The sequence below is a fragment of the Lepus europaeus genome, chromosome 14 (assembly GCF_033115175.1).
Source record: "Lepus europaeus isolate LE1 chromosome 14, mLepTim1.pri, whole genome shotgun sequence".
Lineage (NCBI taxonomy): Eukaryota > Metazoa > Chordata > Mammalia > Lagomorpha > Leporidae > Lepus > Lepus europaeus.
The window spans coordinates 62,059,259-62,078,835 of record NC_084840.1 but is presented as its reverse complement, the minus strand read 5'-3'; the positions used below and the strand labels follow the sequence as shown (position 1 = coordinate 62,078,835).

The 19,577-nt window shown below is 36.8% G+C and overlaps 1 protein-coding gene across 7 annotated transcripts in view; it reads right to left on the bottom strand.

Moving 5' to 3' along the window:
- SDCCAG8 (SHH signaling and ciliogenesis regulator SDCCAG8) overlaps positions 1 to 19,577 on the bottom strand; it is a 272,939-nt gene that overhangs the window by 122,227 nt on the left and 131,135 nt on the right. For all 7 annotated transcript variants that reach the window (XM_062210707.1, XM_062210712.1, XM_062210711.1 and 4 more), the window contains one exon: positions 8,937 to 9,079. In XM_062210707.1, coding sequence (XP_062066691.1) covers positions 8,937 to 9,079 — 143 coding nt within the window. The remainder of the gene's footprint in view (positions 1 to 8,936; positions 9,080 to 19,577) is intronic.

Sequence of the window (19,577 nt, the reverse complement as noted above, 5' to 3'; positions counted from 1 at the left end):
TTATCTGATCTAACATATTAGTAGGGTCATAAAAAATGTTTACTTGAATTGGGTCCCAGTTCCCCATGAAACATGGCTTCAGATGGGTCACTGAGAAGACTGAATATTCTCTAAGCCTTTTACCTTCCTCCGGTACCTTAAAATGAGCTTTGATTCCAGTATTTACAATGATTCACTGCATAATACACTTGTCGGTATCAGAAAAACATGGAATAATGAATTGTGCCTAATACTTGACTTAGTGAACATATCTAATTAGGAGGAGGTAGATAAAAACAAATAAAACATCATGAAGTAGATTTTTTTCATACTCCTTTTCCTCTAAAATAATATTGAAGACTAGAACTTCCTTCAAAAAGAAAACTTTGACTTAAGACTACTGTGATAATAGTTCTCCATTTTTTGCTTTTCACTGAACTTGAAGCTCACTGTTGTTGAGTCAGGCAAGTGATGTGGGCAATACTTTCTCAGTCTCCTCTGGGCTTCTTCAGAAAATGAGTTGGCTGCCGCCGCCACCATGCTCCAGGCCGTGGGCCTGGGTGGCAGGGGAGAAGAGTGCATCCCCAGCGTAGATTTTCATTGCACACACATTTGGGCTTCACAGAACTGACAGGAGCGAGCCAGGGAACGTTAGGCAGAACCTGCAGACACACATTTCCTGGCAGCCTCTTGATTCTCTAACCTCTCTGGTCCCCAGGGTCACACTGAGACCAGGGGTTCCTTGTCAGTTAAACAGGTGTAGCAGAGTGGGCTCAGGCAGTGTGGTGTCCACCAGAGCAAAATAAAGCGCCTTTTCTTTCCTGGCTCTCCGACAGCCTGTTTTCTCCAATACGGGTTGGGGAGGGAAAAGAAGATGCAATTTATAACAGCACCAAGGCCATCTATTTCAAGGCTTTGAAGATGTTGCTTGCACATATATCCATTTAAAATTATTTTTGACACATTCTCTGTTTAATTTATTCATGAAAGGAGTACAAAGAAAAAAATGAGCTTAACTCCTAAATGGAAACTTTAGGCTAAATATTCTTAAATAAAACTCAGGAGAAAAGAAATGATCAAGTTCACTGCGGAATAGCAAGGACACACGTTAATGTTATCGTACCCTCTTCAAATGAACAGAGAGCAAAAGCTTAGGTTTTTTAAACCTGTTCTTGGTGTTACCATAAGATGACTTCCGTTCCTTCTTAATTTACCCTGACAATAAAGAGAGCAGAGGTAAATCTATTCAATGTATTTATAGGGAACCTGCTAAATTCCTGAAGCCAAACTTGATGGGGGAGATGGAGAGATGAAAGAGGCCTGATCACTGGCTCATGGGCTGATTTATTGTAATCCCCCAAGTATTTCTATCTAGTTCTGAAATATGCTTTTGTATTGATTTGTGACAATGGCACCAATGGACCCCGTTCAAACCTCGCTTACTTTCCTCCCTCCTGGCTGCGTGATTGTAAAGTGTTGCCTTCTGAAACTTGACTTCTTCCTCTATGAAGTGCTGCTCTTCTTCCAGCTCGCTGTAAGGACTGGGAAGCAGACTGTATCCAACTTCTTGTGGTAAAAGATCAGTTTATTGTTTGTTTTAGCTTCTAATCCTTTGCAATGCACTAGTTTTGTAAAATGCAACAAAATGTACTATATGCTAGAAAAATTTAAAAGATACTAAAGAAACACTGATCAGAGACTTGGAAATTATGGCAATTTTAAATTGAGGTGAGTTTCTGAATGCACACGCTCAATTCTGGGCTTAGCTTATTGCAGACAAGTAACAACCAGCTGCCACGGACCAGGCTTCATACTGCACTGCTATAGGGAACCAAGCACCGTGCATGGCATGTGCTAGTTATCTCTGCATCCTTACATGTCACTGTTTATATTCTTGGAGCTCTTTAATAAAACAACAAAGAGACCCTGAGGATGTGAGGATGCTTCCTTGGACTTGTAACATGTTGGCAGTGGAGACTGTCATACTCAAACCAACATGAACAGAGGTATACTCTTCTTCCTTCTCTCTTTGGTTCAAATCACTTCTTAGTCAAATGAAAAATCAGAGGGGTGTGTGTGTGTGTGTGTGTGTTTTATAAACAAGAGGGGAAAAAGGAGAGACCCTGTTGTTTTACTTCTCCAGGACCCCCTGACACTCTTCCCATGGTCAGAGCATGTACCCTTGTCTAGTTCAACTCTCTTCCCTTACTCATTGTGGTATACTCAAGCTACAAGGAATAGCACCAAAGGGCATGCATGTACATGACTCAGGTTGGTTGCAAGGGACAGTCCTGGAAATGAAGGTTCTGAAAGTGGAAGTGGGTGGAAGGGCAAGGAAATCACATTCTTACAGTTTGAAAACAAATACATCTTCATTATCTTCACTTTCAGAATGAAGGAGGTGAATCCAAAGGGTGGAAAAATCTCAATGAGCCAAGCTTTAGACAGAAGGTGACCCATTCTATAGAAAAACAGAATACCACACCATACTGGTACTTCCTTGAGTCGCTGGATTCAAGAAACCCAGGGCCAGCTGTACCTGGATTGTATATAGTATGTTTATAAAAACAAATGCTTCCTTTTTGAGTTTCTATCACTCCATTTAAAAGTCCTGACTCATAACTGGTAGTCAGAGAGATCAAACAATTAAATTTAAGGAAGCATTTACAATAGTTAGTATGTGGAAGTTAAATATGCTGGAATGCTTCTGGAAAGAAAGCCTTCATCGCCCCTCGTCAATTAACCTGCCCTTTGGCCGGCGCCGTGGCTCAACAGGCTAATCCTCCACCTAGCGGCGCCGGCACACCAGGTTCTAGTCCTGGTCGGGGCACCGATCCTGTCCCGGTTGCCCCTCTTCCAGGCCAGCTCTCTGCTGTGGCCAGAGAGTGCAGTGGAGGATGGCCCAGTCCTTGGGCCCTGCACCCCAAGGGAGACCAGGAGAAACACCTGGCTCCTGCCATCGGATCAGCGTGGTGCGCCGGCCGCAGTGTGCCAGCCTTGGCGGCCATTGGAGGGTGAACCAACGGCAAAGGAAGACCTTTCTCTCTGTCTCTCTCTCACTATCCACTCTGCCTGTCAAAAAAAAAAAAAAATTAACCTGCCCTTTATAACAGCATAATCTCGTGACTCTTCTGCTGTACCCTTTCTCATTTTCAAAGAGATACAATAACTACAGTTCAAGTTGCTGTCTCTCTAGGTCGGGGTCATTTCTCCCAATTTGGGTCACAAAAGAGGGTCATAGCATAATATCCAACTTATGGATTCCTGTTCTGAAAAATTTTTGAAAGTACATATCATTGATGACAATGAGATACAAGGAGATGAGATAGAAGGAATTCTAAAAGTAGCCATGTTGATATAAGCCGACAGCTTCAGGCTTGGATAGGTTGGTCTCCCTTTTGTGCTCAGGACAATTCAAGTTCTAAATTCTCTTGAAAATAAACAAAACAATACTTCCTGCAATAGTTCCTCTCCAGACAAGATCTAAGAAAAATGATGCAGGATTCTAAAGAATATGTTTCCATATATGTATAATAGGTTTGGGGTAGGTATTTGTCACAGTAGGTAGTTAATAATGGTCACATAAACATTCAGAAAGAGTTGCTTTAGTAAGCCATATATAACTTTACCTGCCCACCCACATATCTGCAAATGGTAATATTAGAGGGGATTTAAATTCTGTAGGTCTTCAAAGATGTTTGGCCATGTCAAAAACAAACATGTGAGGGCATTTTCACTTTTCTGTCATAGCTTCTCTTTCCTCTTGGTAAAAATGAAATAAAGAATAATAACAGTTATATTATAATATGCTAAATGACTAAGGAAAATAAGGTATCAAAGGAAACTATATTTCTTAGGAAAAACTCGAGCCAATACTAAAATTCATTGACATATTTATATCAGTACATAAAGGAAGAGCTAACAGATATTTCTATTACAAAGTTATATTACTGACTTTCTCAGCTGTCTTTATGGGAATGATTGATTTATCCATTTCCCTAGTAATTTATAAAGAATTACAGCCTCATGGATGGGAGGTAAGATTTGCTGGTTACGTACTGAGGCTAAATGCCCACTTTCATAATGTATCTGCTGTGTGACCTTAGATGACTCATTTTACTTCTCTGTGCTCTAGTTGTCTCAGCTGTAGAATTGGGCAAATAAGTGTCTGCACCTTATAGACCTATTGGAAGGATTCAGTGAAAAACACTCAGTTCACCTCCCAGAACATAGTAGGGGCTTGGTAAATATTAGCCACTACCTTTGTGATTTTTAAAGAGCAGATTCTAAGATGAATATATTCTAAGTGGGAAGAAGAATTCAGAGAGAGAGAAGTGCTTCCTTCTGACAGGAGGTATCAGGGAAGGTTACAGAGGGGAAAAATAAAAAAAAAGGGGGGGGGGGAGAAAAAGCAGGATTTCAGGGAAATCTTGATAAGTTGATTAGCTTATAAAAGGGCTAGAAGAAGGTCAAAAAGGTAAAAGTCCAAAACCACAAGAGGAGTTGTATGCACTTACATTTGACTCCAAATCAGCATGTGAGAGGACTGGCAAGGCTGAAAAATGGCTGGAATGTTGGGAGCCTATGGAGAGGATTTGAAATGCCATGCTGAGTCAGTATGGCAACATGGAAGGTTTTGAGAACAGGGCAACAGAGTCAAGGTCCTGGCATATGATTGTTCATAGGGCAGTGATTAGCAAAAAAAGAGTGGAAGGGTGTCAGGGGACTATGTTTCATGACCATTGGGAGATGGCAATAGAGCCTGAGTTACAAGGAACATAGGTGATGTTTCCATGAAACCTCTCAGAACTTCAAACTAAGGAAACATCTTAACCAATGGATGCTCCAAATAACTTAAATGACTAATATGCAGAAATGGTAACTTAATAATGGCTTGACTTAAATCATTGTGAGGATCACTGAGTATGAGAGCTAGAAAGGGATTTAGAAATCATCCATCCTCATGTTATTTTATAGGTAAGTAAGTAAGCCAAAGGAGTTAAATAATTTGTCCAAAGTTGAAAAGATAGTAAATGGGTAGAGAAGGTATTGTAACTCAGTTTCTTAATCCTAGGCTGCTTGGGGACATCCTCTAATAACAGCATATGGTTTTAGTAGCATTTGGTTACTTCACCAAAGTGCCCTTTGGGATAATTCTTTATTCTTTTCTTATAGGAGGCAGCTTCAAAAAGTTTGTGGAAAATACATATTTTTAAAAAAAATACTCATGGATTTCAAAAACTTTTAGCAAGATACACTGTGTTTTAATTACATTTTCCATGAACTTTTTGAAGTATTTTCATATATCTGAAGTTCCCGTTTCAGTTTCCTTGGCTGGTGGCTCTTCTGCTGAATTTTAGAAACATGGTCCTATGTGTTTTCTTCTGTTCCCTTGGCTCCAATACCTTTACGTAAAAGCATCTAGAATCTAAGCCAAGTCACAACCTTTCTTCCCCCACTTAACCTATACTGGACATCTCCACAAGAGTTCCAGCATACAGTGTTTTTCCTCTGCTTCTTCTTTCAAATCCCCTAGATGGATTAAAGGATCACTGAGTCAGTTTAGGCCAGAAATGTTAGTCATGTTTAATTCTATCCTTTCCTATTTGCTACTCTACTTATCTCTTGAAGATGCTACTGCTTTTCCATTTTCCTGGTAAAACCATGGCCCAGGGTTTCATTATTATCTCCCTGGACTACTGTGCTTATATTTTAATAGGGGTTCCTGTCAATCATCTCTTCTTCAACCAGTACACCCATTTTCTCAATGCTTTTCAATTACCTTCTTAAATTGTGAGGATCACTGAGTATCAGAGCTAGAAAGAGATTTCTACCTGTCATAGTTCAAGCTCTCTTGACTTCTTACTTTAACTAAATAACCTCCTTACCAAGAAGCTAGTTAACTTCATCTGTAAATGGTTGGGCAATAAATATTTTAGATCTTGAGTACCACAGTCAGCTCTGCTGTGGTCATACCATACATCATCCTCTAGTCCCCATTTCTTTTCTAGCCTTATCTCCTAACTTGACTGAAGAGATATGTGGTTGCCCATCTTTATGTCTTTGCATATGTAAAGCATCTTCAAAAAGTTCATGGAAATATATATTATGAGAAAAATTATGCATTTCAATTTTTTTGCACTAAAAAGTATCTTGTCTTTTAATTCCATTTCCACTAACTTTTTGAATATCCTTATATTGGTCCCTCTACCTGGGGAATTCATCCCACCTTTTTTCCACTCTTGGAACTCCTACTCATGTACTTAATATTCAAGATCACTGCCAAACATCTCCTTCCTGACTCTAGTCTTTCACTACCAGCTTTCTTTGAATATCACCTTTACCTTCAGTGCAGAATGAGCCAATTCATCTTACTTGCATTTGTGGTCATCTTTACTTCTATCATTGCACTACTGTCATATTCTATTATGAATGCCTATATAGATCTGGCTCCTAGAATAGAGCATAAGAAAAGCAAAGGTAGAAGTTGAGTCTTATTTTTCTCCCTATGCCTAGGGGCAGTCAAATATTTAAAAGAGAGTAATACACAATAAATATCTGTTACACAGGTGAATGTTATATTCACCAGCTGGGTCCTGCAATAAATGCTGAATTTCTATTTTCTATTTTTAAATCCAATAAGGACAAACAAAAAATGATAGATTTTTTTAGATCGATCTACAGATACTCCAGTTTTTAAATTTTCTTTGCCCCTGAACATTGGCATCCTTATTTCATCATTCTTTATAACATGGTTCTCATATTCAATTTTAAACTTTGTTTACAATAAACTATTCAAAATGTTTAGAGGCTAAGTGATGAGATGCTAACTGTATTCTGTATTTCAGGTGATCTATATTGAAATGAAAACCCTATAATTATATACCTAATTGAATGAATAACAGTAAAGGGTAACAAACTCTTTAAAATGTCAGAAATATTTAGCCCAATGACCAAGTTGCAATTTCAGTTGCAAAAGGAAGTTACACACAGTTTGCTGCATTTTAGTTGTCAGGTTTAAGTTTATGAAAGTGCATTTTATAAAACATGAACATAGACTGAGCATAAAATGCATACAAAAGAGTATTGCACCTAGAAAACAGGTAACTAAATTTTATTTCCTGTAAAAGTAGATTTAAATTTTTATTGAATTGGTGTAAATAAAGCTCAACTAGAAAAAGCTTTTCACAGAAGCAGGCAAAATCATTTTTCCTAAGAACAAAGGAATTAGTTACCACTCGTCCATGTTCAGCAGTTGCTGCACCTTACTACACTCTTCTCGCAAGAAACTGATCTTGTCAAGCAGTACAAACTGATACTGCATGGGAAAACTCTCCTCGGACTTTCAGAAATTAACTCTGAATAAGGAAAAAGGCAAATGGGGCAAAGCTGGCATTAATATTTATTTACTGAAGTTCAGCCACACTGAGACATTAAAAACTGTCTTACTTCTGTGGTTTAGTAGTGCTTAGCACACAAACGGTTGGTTCTCAGAATTGTGACAGAAAAACTTATTAAATTATCATGATGAAGCTAAATTCTGAAACTTCTAAGAAAAACCAACCACGGGCACTATGTCAGTATTATGTTCTCAGTTCTACAATGACAATACTTTTTAAAAGAACAGCTATTATTTTTTCATTGTAAAAGTATTTAATTTACTGTGATTTCTTTATCACACAGTTTATAAGTGATTTTTTCTTTCCTTTTTCTCTTTGTTTCTTTCTTCTTTTTCTTTCATTGTTTAAAAGGGAAGGTGTCAAACCATTTGGAATATTATCATAACAAAATGTTTTCAACAAAGTTTGAATATAACAGAACTAGAGGCATCTTAACACTAACCTAAAACTTTGGGAGGTTCACCAACCTCTAGAATATTTTTTTCTCTAAATGCAGGCTGTTCAAGTGGTGCTTTTCTCCATCTGTTATCATACCGTGCTCAGAATTACATTGTCATGTTTAATGTAAAAGGGATCAGTCCCCTTTCATAGTTTATTTTCAACATATCACAATGATTGGAACACCGGTGTTCTTCTAACTTATAAACTAAACCAATTATCATAAACTTATATGTGTATTTAAACAAAGATCTATTTAAAAAGCTAAAAAAACCTCTAACCACTGAACAAACCTAAAGGCTTCATCTGACAATTGAAAAATCACACTAAAATTCAAAGTAAGAAGAAATACTTGTATAGTACAGTGAAATATCTATTATCTTTATTTGGATTTTTCTCTGTGTATCTGTGTGCTTGTGTGTGTGCATGTACATGTGTGTGTGTGTGTGTGTGTTTCTAATACAGAAAATTCAAAATGCATGCACCCTAAAGATTCTTATTACAATTTAGGGCTGAGCTATATGTTTACTAAAGTTCATGACAATGATGATCATGCTGTAGTATCTCATGATGAAATAATGTAATTTGAAACCTGGATGGTATAAGCATGTTTATAATGATCTGAATATGAACAGTGCCAATCAATTCCATCTCTAAATTTTACACCTCCTTAGGACACATATTTCTTATTTTGTATCAGTTCGATTTCAATTTGAATCTTAGGATTTCTTGCATTTTGTCGCTTTCACCACTGACATTATTTTCCTAAATATATCCTTAAGATCCTTCAGTTCAACATTTTTATTAGATATGGAATTAACAGGAGAGGTATTGGTGGTGTTAGGAGAAACATATCATTTTGCTTTTATTGATAGAGAATCACCTAAATATTTGAGCATTGTAGATGAAAGGTTTTGTAATATATCAGTAATTCCCTGCCACACTTATCATTCACATGTCTGGGTGTTTTGCTTGCCACATCTCCACTTTTCTTAATATGCCTGAAAGCTGTGTGTGAAATGAATGACTTAGAATAACTCTAACAACTGTTTGGAAGCCTGTGGCAAAAATCAGTGGAATGAAATTGGTGCTATGGTGCATAATGGGATTAGGGAGTACCTGGTGAGGTGCAGTTGGTGTTCAGATTCGCCCAGCAGTTCTGTTAGTTTCAGGCATTCCTCTCTGGCCCGGGCTGCTTTCTGCTGCTCCTGTTCCAAGTGCTGCTCGCTTTCACTCAGTTCTATTCTCAATTTCTCGATTTCCTTAGGTAGACAGAAAGGAGAAAAAGCATCCTTATAAAATGAATGCACTTGATTTCAAAATTAGCTCATTTTAATTTTTGCCATGAATCTTAATGTGATGAAAAATTATTAGAAAATTTAGGCTAGCTTCCATTTATGACAAAGGGAATTAACACATCCAAGAATGCATATTAGTGAGGTTTTGTTGGATTGTAAGAAGTCCTCTAATTTTAAAAATGAAATGATTAAATGAGAGTGGTCAAAATGGGATAATCTGAATTTTCATTCTAGGGCTCATTCCCTTTAAAAAGTAACAGTGACTTAAAATGCTATTATTTTTAAAATGTAAAATTTTTCTTTAAGAGATTTGCTTAGATATAGGCAGTGACTTACCTCAAATATGTAACTTTTTATTCTGAAAGATACATTTATGGTTTAATTTGAATATTTTAGAAACCAAATTAAAGGCTAAAATAATTTAAGACATCTATTAGAAAAATGTGAGGTATAAAAGAAGGTATCAGTATGATGCTCAGTATTACTTGAAAAAAATTATTCAGGAAAAACTACAGCATGAAAATGTTTAAGCTGTGTATGAGATTTCTGAGTCAAATTAATATTACCTTAAAATTTGTACTTTAAAAACAGCAAAAGCATCTAAGAAAGTAAATATGAATATCCAAAACATAGAAAAATTTATGACAGTTTGTTGTTTGATTTCAGGATGAAATTATATTTATCGTGGTGAAATTCAAATCTTTCAAAGCAAAAATACCTTTTATTCTACATAGATTTAAATAATTCAATATTAAAGAATAAAAATTGTTTTTCATAAAACACCTATAAATTAAAGAAAGGAAAATGAAAGAGACGAGCATTTAAAATGTTTATACTATTAATTCAAGAAAAACATAAAAAGAAGAAGAAGAAAGGCACAAATATTTTCAAGTTCAGCAGAAACCAAGAAGCAATTTTGATGCACAAAAATGCAACCTTCTTTTGGAAAATGAAATTGTATTTAAGCAGAGTGTTTTAAATTTAGTATTTAAATACATCTTCAAATTTCCTCACATTATTACTTGATAATCTGCACCATCTCCAAACACATTAAATACATCATGCAAGATAAATAAACAATTTACATATTTTCCTATATTTCTAACATCATATTGAGTTTATTCCAATTAAAACTACACATTGATAACAATATAATAAAATAACTAATTATAGGTTCTCAAACATAATTTTTTAAAAATGTAATAAGAAGTAGATATTTTTCATTCAAAATAGATTTTCCTTATTTCTAGGTTATTAAAGCTATATCAATATACTTCCACTCTCATAATTAAATATAATTATAGAGATGTAAATATAATAGGAAAGGCAACTTTTTCTTATGTGACATTTATGGTATTAAAAAGCAAAAAGGTATAGAATTGGGTTATATGTTACTTTTAAAACTTCATAAATTAATTTATTAATTTTTAGCACAATGCTGTATGCAAGAAAGTATAATATGCTGTGATGACTCACAGAGTTCCCATTTCTACACTCAGAAGATAATAATTCATCTAGAAAGATGACATATATACACAGAAAAAGACTATCAAAATACAAAGCATAATAAAATATCCAATGAGTTATAGAGAAAATCTATTCCTCAATAGTTAAAAGAGGGCTATATCAGCATGGGCAAAAAGAGGGAGAAAGAACATAAGGGCACAAAAACGTATACAATGATAAGTTATATCACATTATGAAAGATCTTGAGTTGTAGATTAATAAAGCTGTATTTTTATTATAAATAATAATGGAAGATAGTAATGGCTTAAACAGGTATGCAGTATGAGAGACGCTGGGTTTAAAAAAAAACTTGATCAAAGTATATGATCAATTTGAGGTGGCAGAAAGGAGACCAGAAAAGGCAGTTGCAGTATTACAGCCATAAGGAGTAGACAGACTTTAAAAAGAAATATAAAGAACACATAGTGATTTCATGGTAATAAAAGAGCTATCAGGAGACCAAAGATGATTCCAGAATTCTGGAAAGGACACAAAAGAAGATATAAATAGAAAGCATAAAATTGTAAATTTTCTTAAGAAGACACAACTTTATAAACTGTATACAAAAGTGACAACAACAATAACCTATGTATCTTCTATTGGTAACTAGGTTTCAAGTACAAATCAGTTGCTTTCTTATTCTCATTTAAGAAAAAGCCAGAGGCTACACTGAAAGTCAGGCCAACACAGGTAAAGATCATAGGTCCAAAGTCAACAGAAATCAGGGCTCAGGTACAGCTCTGGCACCTTTCAGCTCTGTGACCTTGGGCAAGTCATTTCCGACTATGAAACAGTCATCTCAGTCTCAATAGAGTGATAACTGTAGCAAGGTCCTAAGAGTGTTATGAGGGGCTAGGCCTGCAGCACCGGCATCTCATATGGTTGCCAGTTCAAGTCCTGGCTGCTCCACTTCTGATCCAGCCCCCTACTAATGTGCCTCTGAAAGCAGTGGAAGATGGCCCAAGTGTTTGGGCCCCTGTCACCCACATGGGAGACCTGGAAGAAGCTCCTGGCTCCTGGCTCCTGGCTTAGGCCTGGCTTAGGCCTGGCTATTGTGACCATTTGGGGAGTGAACCAGTGGGTCAAAGATATCTCTCTCTGTCTCATAAATAAATAAATATTAAAAAAAGATTGTTTGAAAGTTAAATGAGATAATGAATGCTTGGCAGAGTGCCTAGCACATAGTAAGAGCTGAATAAAAGGCAGTATCATTATTATCAATTTTCCCTACTTATGTTGCAAGAATAACAAAGTGATAAATAGAAAAGTGACATGCCTAAGGATATATGACATGGAGATCCTTAAAGAGCTCTTGATTTAATTCAGTAACCACCCCTCTTTCCTATAAAGCAATATTTCGGTGAAAACTGAATAAAACTTTTTTAGGTTGTAATTTCAAAATACAAAAAAAAATTTTTGTTAGGAAGCTGGAAAATCACTGCCTGCTTTTGATTATCTGTGCCAGCCATAGAGTTTATTGGTGCAGATAATCAAAATCAACAAATAATCTAACCAGCTGGACCAGGGCTCAACACTTACTCCCTGAGTCAGGAAAATCTGCCATGGCACCAACTCCAACAGTTAAAAGAGAAATCTCTTGCCAGTAATGCCATGTTCCCACTGGCAGGATAACCCTTTGCCTTACCCAACTAGGTCAGGACTGCTTCCTTGGCTGTATACAGTTGCTCAGGGATGAAAGATCAACAACAGGCACAGGCCAATTGTACATTACTCTCAAAGCACACTGTTAACCTACATGCCTACAGTGCAGTTCAATGAGACCACATTTTGGCTAACTGAGCAGAGGCAGGTCCAGATTGCTTTATACCTCACCAAAAACTATACTTAATTTTGTGAATAAAACCATCAGAACAACTAAAGGTAGAAACTGTTAAAAGTGTTTACCTTGGGAGAACAGTTCAAAGGATGGGATATGCCAAAAGGGAAACTTGTTACTATTTACATCCTTCAAGAGCCTGCACAGTAACTTCATTTTATTATTGATTAAGTTTTCTTATCCACAGTAATGCCCCTAATGGAAGTCAAATAGTACTCAACTGCTCATAACAAAGAATAGCAGTGCCCATTCTCTACCCCTCACCAATCTCCAAACCTACTCTCCAATGGTGCACACCTTCAACTCTTCTTGCATTGGATCTTCACATTTTAAAATCACATATTTACATCGTTATTTCTTGATTTTTCACTATTAAATATTTTCTATGGATTTCCTATACTAAAAAAGGTAACAATTTAAGACATTTATACTACCCACCCTATATAACCACCTAATGCTCCCATATAACAATTTAGATTAAATAACTAATCAGTAGCTTATTTATATCATAATGATTATGGAAATTGTGTTCACTACTGAGACAAGCATTACTTTCTTTAATTTTCTTATTCATTGTTTCTGGAATTAACTACATGATTTTTAACAGATTAATTTTCTGGGTAACTGACATTTTCTCCAAGTATTCAAACAACTTTGTCAAACATTCATCAATATTTTTCCAAATAACCAAACATCAGATGAATTATAAGCTCTTAAATTTTTTCCTCCTAGGTACCTCTTTGGTACTTTATGTCTGGCCTGGCTGATTTCTGTCTTGTGTCAACCCTCCCCTGTGCTCTTTTTGAGTTCCCTTTCTTTGGGTCAGAAGTCATCCTATTTCTTGGTTTACTCCTTTTTTTTTTTTTTTTTTTTTTGGTTGCAGTACAATCTCTAGGAAGCTTTCATATGAAAACATCCATGAAAAATACATTTTAAAACATTATCTAAATGCCTACAAATGTTGTTACTAGGGGCACATACTTGACAGTTTGGTTATAAAATTCTATTTTGAAACTAATATCCACTCAGGAATTTTAAAGGACTGCTCCACTATCTCCAAGATCCTATTATACAACTGAAAAACCCTACACCATTCTGATTCCTAATACCTGGCATATGATTTGCTTTCTTTCATTCTGGAAATATTTATAGTCAACTTTTTATCCTTGTCATTTAAAAATTTTACAATTTTGGATCTTGGATTGGGGCTGTTTCTCACTCTTTGTGCTGAGTTCTCAGTGGTTGCTTTTCAATATGTATTTTAGTTTGAGGACATTTTCTTTTATTACTACTTTAAAATATTTTGATACCATACATTTTAGTATTTCATCTCCCTAGAATTCCTGGAAATTGTTGTTGTCTTTGTTAGACTGATTAACATTTTCACATTTCTCATATTTTTCATCTTTTTGACTTCTAAATTTAACTTATGGAACATTTGCTTTCTTTGTCTTCCAAAGATTCTATTGATTTTAAGGAAAAATTGTTCAATAGTTTTTAAGAGAGATTATTCAATTTTTATTCAACATAGTATTGGAAATCCTTGTTATAGCAATTAGGCAAGAGAAAGAAATAAAGGGCATCCAAACTGGAAAGGAGGAAGTCAAACTGCCAGTGTTCACAAATGATATAATCTTTTTTTTTCCATTTTCAATTATCTTTATATACAGAAGATTGATTTAGTATATATTAAGTAAAGATTTCATCAGTTTGGACCCACACAGAAACACAAAGTGTAGAATACTGTTTGATATAATCTTATATACAGAAAATCACTAAAGACTCCACCAAAAAGCTGATAGAACTAATAAACAAATTCAGCAAAGTACAGGCTATACAGTCAATATACAAAAACCAGTAGCATTGCTGTAAACCAATAGCGAATCGTGCAAAAAAAGAAATTAAGAAAGCAATTCCATGTCCGATAACTAAAATAAAGAAAAATAAAATACCTGGAATTAAATTTAACCAAAGAGGTAAAAGATCTCTACAATGAAAGCTATAAATCACTAATGAAAGACATTGAAGAGAATTTTTACATTTGGGATTAGCATTTAATCTTTGTAGTTTTATGGGCTACAGTTGGGTATTTCAACTCCCATACTCAGTATAAACTGATCATCCCAGACAATCAAAGTTCCCAGAGATCTTATTTCTTCAAAACTTTGAATTCTTGTCTGGTGTCCTGTAGTTCAGTCTGAAAGACTCCCTTCACGCAGAGTAGGTCTAGTAGTGACAAATGTCCATGTCCCTCCAAATTTCATGTTCAAACTTTAGACTGAATGCCACAGTGTTAAAAGGTGGGAATCTAGGAGGTGATGAGGCCATGAGGGCTCCACTCTTCTCTATAGGAGAGCAAACTTCTTTTCCTTTTTGTTTTTCTTAAGGTGACTTATTTGAAAGCAGAGTTACAGAGAGGGAAGGAGAAGGAAAAGGAGGGAGAGAGGAATGGAAAGGGAAAGAAAACATTTCCATCCACTGGTTCACTACCCAAATGTCTGCAAAGGCCAGGCTGGACCAGGTCAAAGTCAGAAGTCGAAAACTCCATCCAAGTCTCCTATGTGGGTGGCAGTGGCCCAAACACTTGGGCAATCTCTGTTGCTTTCCTGGGGCACATTAGCAGAGATCTGGATTGGAAGCAGAGCAGCCGGGATTTTAACTGGCACTCATATGGGATGTTGTTGTGGTGGATGGCAGCTTAACCTGCTGAACCACAACACCAGCCCCAGGATGGGTGACTGTCTAAAACGGCTTGACAGAATGAGCTCTTTCCTTTATAACATCTGAGGACATCCCAACAAGGCATTATCTTCTTTTAGGTTTGGATTAAGATAGACTTGGAATTTTTTAAAGGGCTGCAATGCAACTTTTCAACACATATTCATAGCTTCAACTGACCATACCAGGATCCCAGCCTTTCCATTCCCTTATTTTCCTCTGTGAAGGCGGCACCATTTTAGAAGCTGAGAATGAAATCTGTACAGACATCAAGTCTGCCAGTGCCTTGACCTTGAAGACTTCCCAGCCTCAGGAACACTGAGAAATAAATCTGTTCTTTTTTAATTACCTAGGTCAAGGTATTTTGTTATAGTAGTCCCAAAAATCTAAGACAACTGGAAATGCCCTGATTTCTCCCTACTATTAGCCTAAGAACATTTTGGGAGGACATAGCTTTCTCAGATGACACTTATTCAGCCTTCCATCTGTGGACTATATCAATCCCACTGCCCACTACCTTCTGGTCTTCCAGGTTTCTGATGAGAAATCTGATGATAATCTTAGAGGGAAATAATAATGAAAGTTACCTTCCTGGCAGCTCTGTAGATATGAACAATGTCCCTGATGGTGTCTTGGGCAACAGAATATTTTGTCAGTATCATGATGCCAAAGAAGTTGTGCCATCATTTTGAGATCTACCATTCAGAAGTTAAAGGAAAAGGAATGGATATTTTGAATATAGACATTAGGAGGTCTTCAAAGGAGCCAAAAGTTATTATCACTTTATTAAAAAGATTTACTTATTTATTTGAAAGTCAGAGTTATAGAGAGAGAGAGAGGGACAGCCAGAGAGAGAGAGAGAGAGAGAGAGAAGAGAGCGAGAGATAACTTCCATCCACTGGTTCACTCCCCAAATGGCCCCAATAGCTAGGGCTGGACCAGGACAAAGCCAGGGGCCTGGAACTCCATTGGGGTTCCCCATGTGGGTGCAGGGGCCCAAGCACTTGAACCATCTTCCACTGTTTCCCAGGCATATTAGCAGGGAACTAGATGGGATGCTGGGCATCACAGGCTGTGGCTTAACCTGTTATGCCACAAAGCCAGCCCCTAAAATTAACTTTTAATTCTACTTTGTGTGAACTTTTGGAAGTACCTTCATACAATGAGAGAGCTCATATTCAAAATTAGGTTATTCTGATTTTAAGCCCCATCATCTTTCCATTGTTGCCCTACACAGAAAATAAAGAGGAAATTACATGGTGTACTTTCTAAAACCTCTCAGCCTACAATATTGCATAGGAAGAAAACAAAACACAGACATCAGGAGAAGGTACAACTCAGACAGTCTGGATCCAATATCCTACAGGTCACAAGGATGTCAATTTGCAAAGCTATGGATAAGGTTCACTTTGAAGAAGAATTTCTCCATGAGATTTCAAGGTTATTGATTCAAAGAAGTCTAAGAGCCTGGACTTGCTTAGCCCCAGGCTTTGTAGTCCACAGATAACTTCATGACATCACAGCCCCATACCAACTTAAGAGTCAATATGCGAGTTGAACTTTTAGATTTCCCAATAAAATATGTAACATTTTTGTAAACTTCTTCAGTTTTCCAATTGCTACTGAAAAAATTCCTAGCCTAAGAACACACTCTTTGAAGAATTTTAAGAAACATTTTTCTTCCTTTAATGTTAAGAGAAGCGGCATCAACTGACCACTTAAATTCAGAAGCTAAAGTAACTCTCAGCAAAGACAAGTGTTCAAAAGAGGTTAGATGGGACTATGGTAGAAAAGAAATGCCTTTCCTGAAAGTATATATCTAAAGATAAGAATTTAAGACTTCTAATGTAAAGCTGATTCTATTATACTGTGACAATACAGCAGATTTTTTGGTTAAACCAAACTTATACGGCTATTTTGTCATGTCAGGTGGTTCAGTGGCAAAAATAAGGATCATTGCAACTCTGCTCAGTTTACAAAAAATAGTTTAGGTGAGAGCTGTACTTTTTAAAACTGGTTTAAAGTGGAGAGAAGGCTTGCTTAGCACTTACATGAATATGTTTCTTCATATCATTGACACAAATATCAGACTATTGATGAAGTCTACAATATGTTCTGTAAAGTATTGAAGTGTTGAGGTGAGCATCTGGACTAATGGATAAGACACTGGGTAAGACATCCTTGTTGGGCTAGCACTGTGGGGCAGTAGGTTAAGCCGCATCCTGTGATGCCAGCATCCCATTTGGGAGTGCTGGTTTGAGTCCCAGCTGCTTTGTTTCAGATTCCTGCTATTGTGCCTAGGAAAACAGCAGGAAGATGATCCAAGTGCTTGGGCCACTGTCGCTCATGTGGGAGATCTGAATGGACTCCAAGTTCCTCGCTTCAGTCTGCCTCAGTACTGGCTGTTGTGGCCATTTGGGAAGTGAATCCATATTTAGAAGATCTCTTGCTCTGTCAGTTTGCCTGTCAAATAAATAAAATCTTTTTCTTCCTTTTTTTTTTAAATTAAACTTTTATTTAATGAATATAAATTTCCAAAGTATGGCTTATGGGTTACAATGGCTTCCCCCTCTCAAAACTTCCCTCCCACCCACAACCCTCCCCTTTCCCACTCCCTCTCCCCTTCCAATCACATCATGATTCATTTTCTATTCTCTTTATATACAGAAGATCAGTTTAGTATATATTAGGTAACGATTTCAACAGTTTAACCCCATATAGCAACACAAAGTGAAAATAAATACTGTTGGAGTACTAGTTATAGCATTAAATAAGAGTGTACAGCACATTAAAGACAGAGATCCTACATAATATTTTTTTAAAATTAAATAATTTTCTATGCCATTTCCAGTTTAACACCAGGTTTTTTTTTTTTTCATTTCCAATTATCTTTTTATACAGAAGATCGATTCAGTATATAATTAGTAAAGATCTCATCAGTTTGTACCCACGCAGAAACACAAAGTGTAAAAATACTGTTTCAGTACTAGTTATAGCATCACTGCACATTAGACAACATACTAAGGACAGTTCCCACATGGGATGTAAGTACATAGTGACTTCTGTTGCTGACTTAACAATTTGACACTCTTGTTCATGGCGTCAGTAATCTCCCTAGGCTCTAGTCGTGAGTTGCCAGGGCTATGGAAGCCTTTAGAGTTCGCTGACTTTGATCTTATTCCGATAGGGTCATAGTCAAAGTGGAAGTTCTCTCCTCCCTTCAGAGAAAGGTACCTCCTTCTTTGATGGCCCCGTACTTCCCACTGGGATCTCACTCATTTAGGTCTTCTTCTTTTTTTTCTTTTCCATGGTATCTTGGCTTTCCATGCCTACAATACTCTCATTGGCTCTTCAGCCAGGTCCGAATGCCTTAAGGGCTGATTCTGAGGCCAGAGTGTTGTTTAGGACATCTGCCATTCTATGAGTCTACTGTGTATCCCACTTCCCATGTTGGATCGTTCTCTCCCTTTTTGATTCTATCAGTTAGTATTAGCAGACACTTGTCTTGTTTGTGTGATCCCTTTGATTCTTAGACCTATCAGAGCCATCGAATGTGAACTGAAATTGATCACTTGGACTAGTGAGATGGCATTGGTACATGCCACCTTGATGGGATTGTATTGGAATCCCCTGGCACATTTCTAACTCCATCATTTGGGGCAAGTCTGATTGTGCATGTCCCAAATTGTACATCTCCTCCCTCTCTTTTTCCACTCTGAAATTTAACAGGGATCACTTTTCAGTTAAAATTTAAACACCTAAGAATAATTGTGTGTTAATTACAGAGCTCAACCACTAGTACTAGAACAACAACAACAACAACAACAACAAATACTAAAAAGGATAAAGTATTACATTGTACATCTAGAGTCAGGACAAGAGCTGATCAGGTCATTGTTTCTCATAGTGTCCATTTCACTTCAACAGGTTTCCCCTTTGGTGCTCAGTTGTCGCCGATCAGGGAAAACAAATGAAATTTGTCTCTTTGGGACTGGCTTAATTCACTCAGCATGATGTTTTCCAGATTCCTCCATCTTGTTGCAATTGACTGGGTTTCGTTGTTTCTTACTGCTGTATAGTATTCTATGGAGTACATGTCCCATAATTTCTTTATCCAGTCTACTGTTGATGGGCATTTGGGTTAGTTCCAGGTCTTAGCTATTGTGAATTGAGCTGCAATAAACATTAATGTGCAGATGGCTTTTTTATTAGCCAAATTAATTTCCTTTGGGTAAATTCCAAGGAGTGGGATGGCGGGGTTGTATGGTAGGGTTATGTTCAGGTTTCTGAGGAATCTCCAGACTGACTTCCATAGTGGCTTAACCAGTTTGTATTCCCACCAACAGTGGGTTAGTGTCCCTTTTTCCCCACATCCTCTCCAGCATCTATTGTTGGTAGATT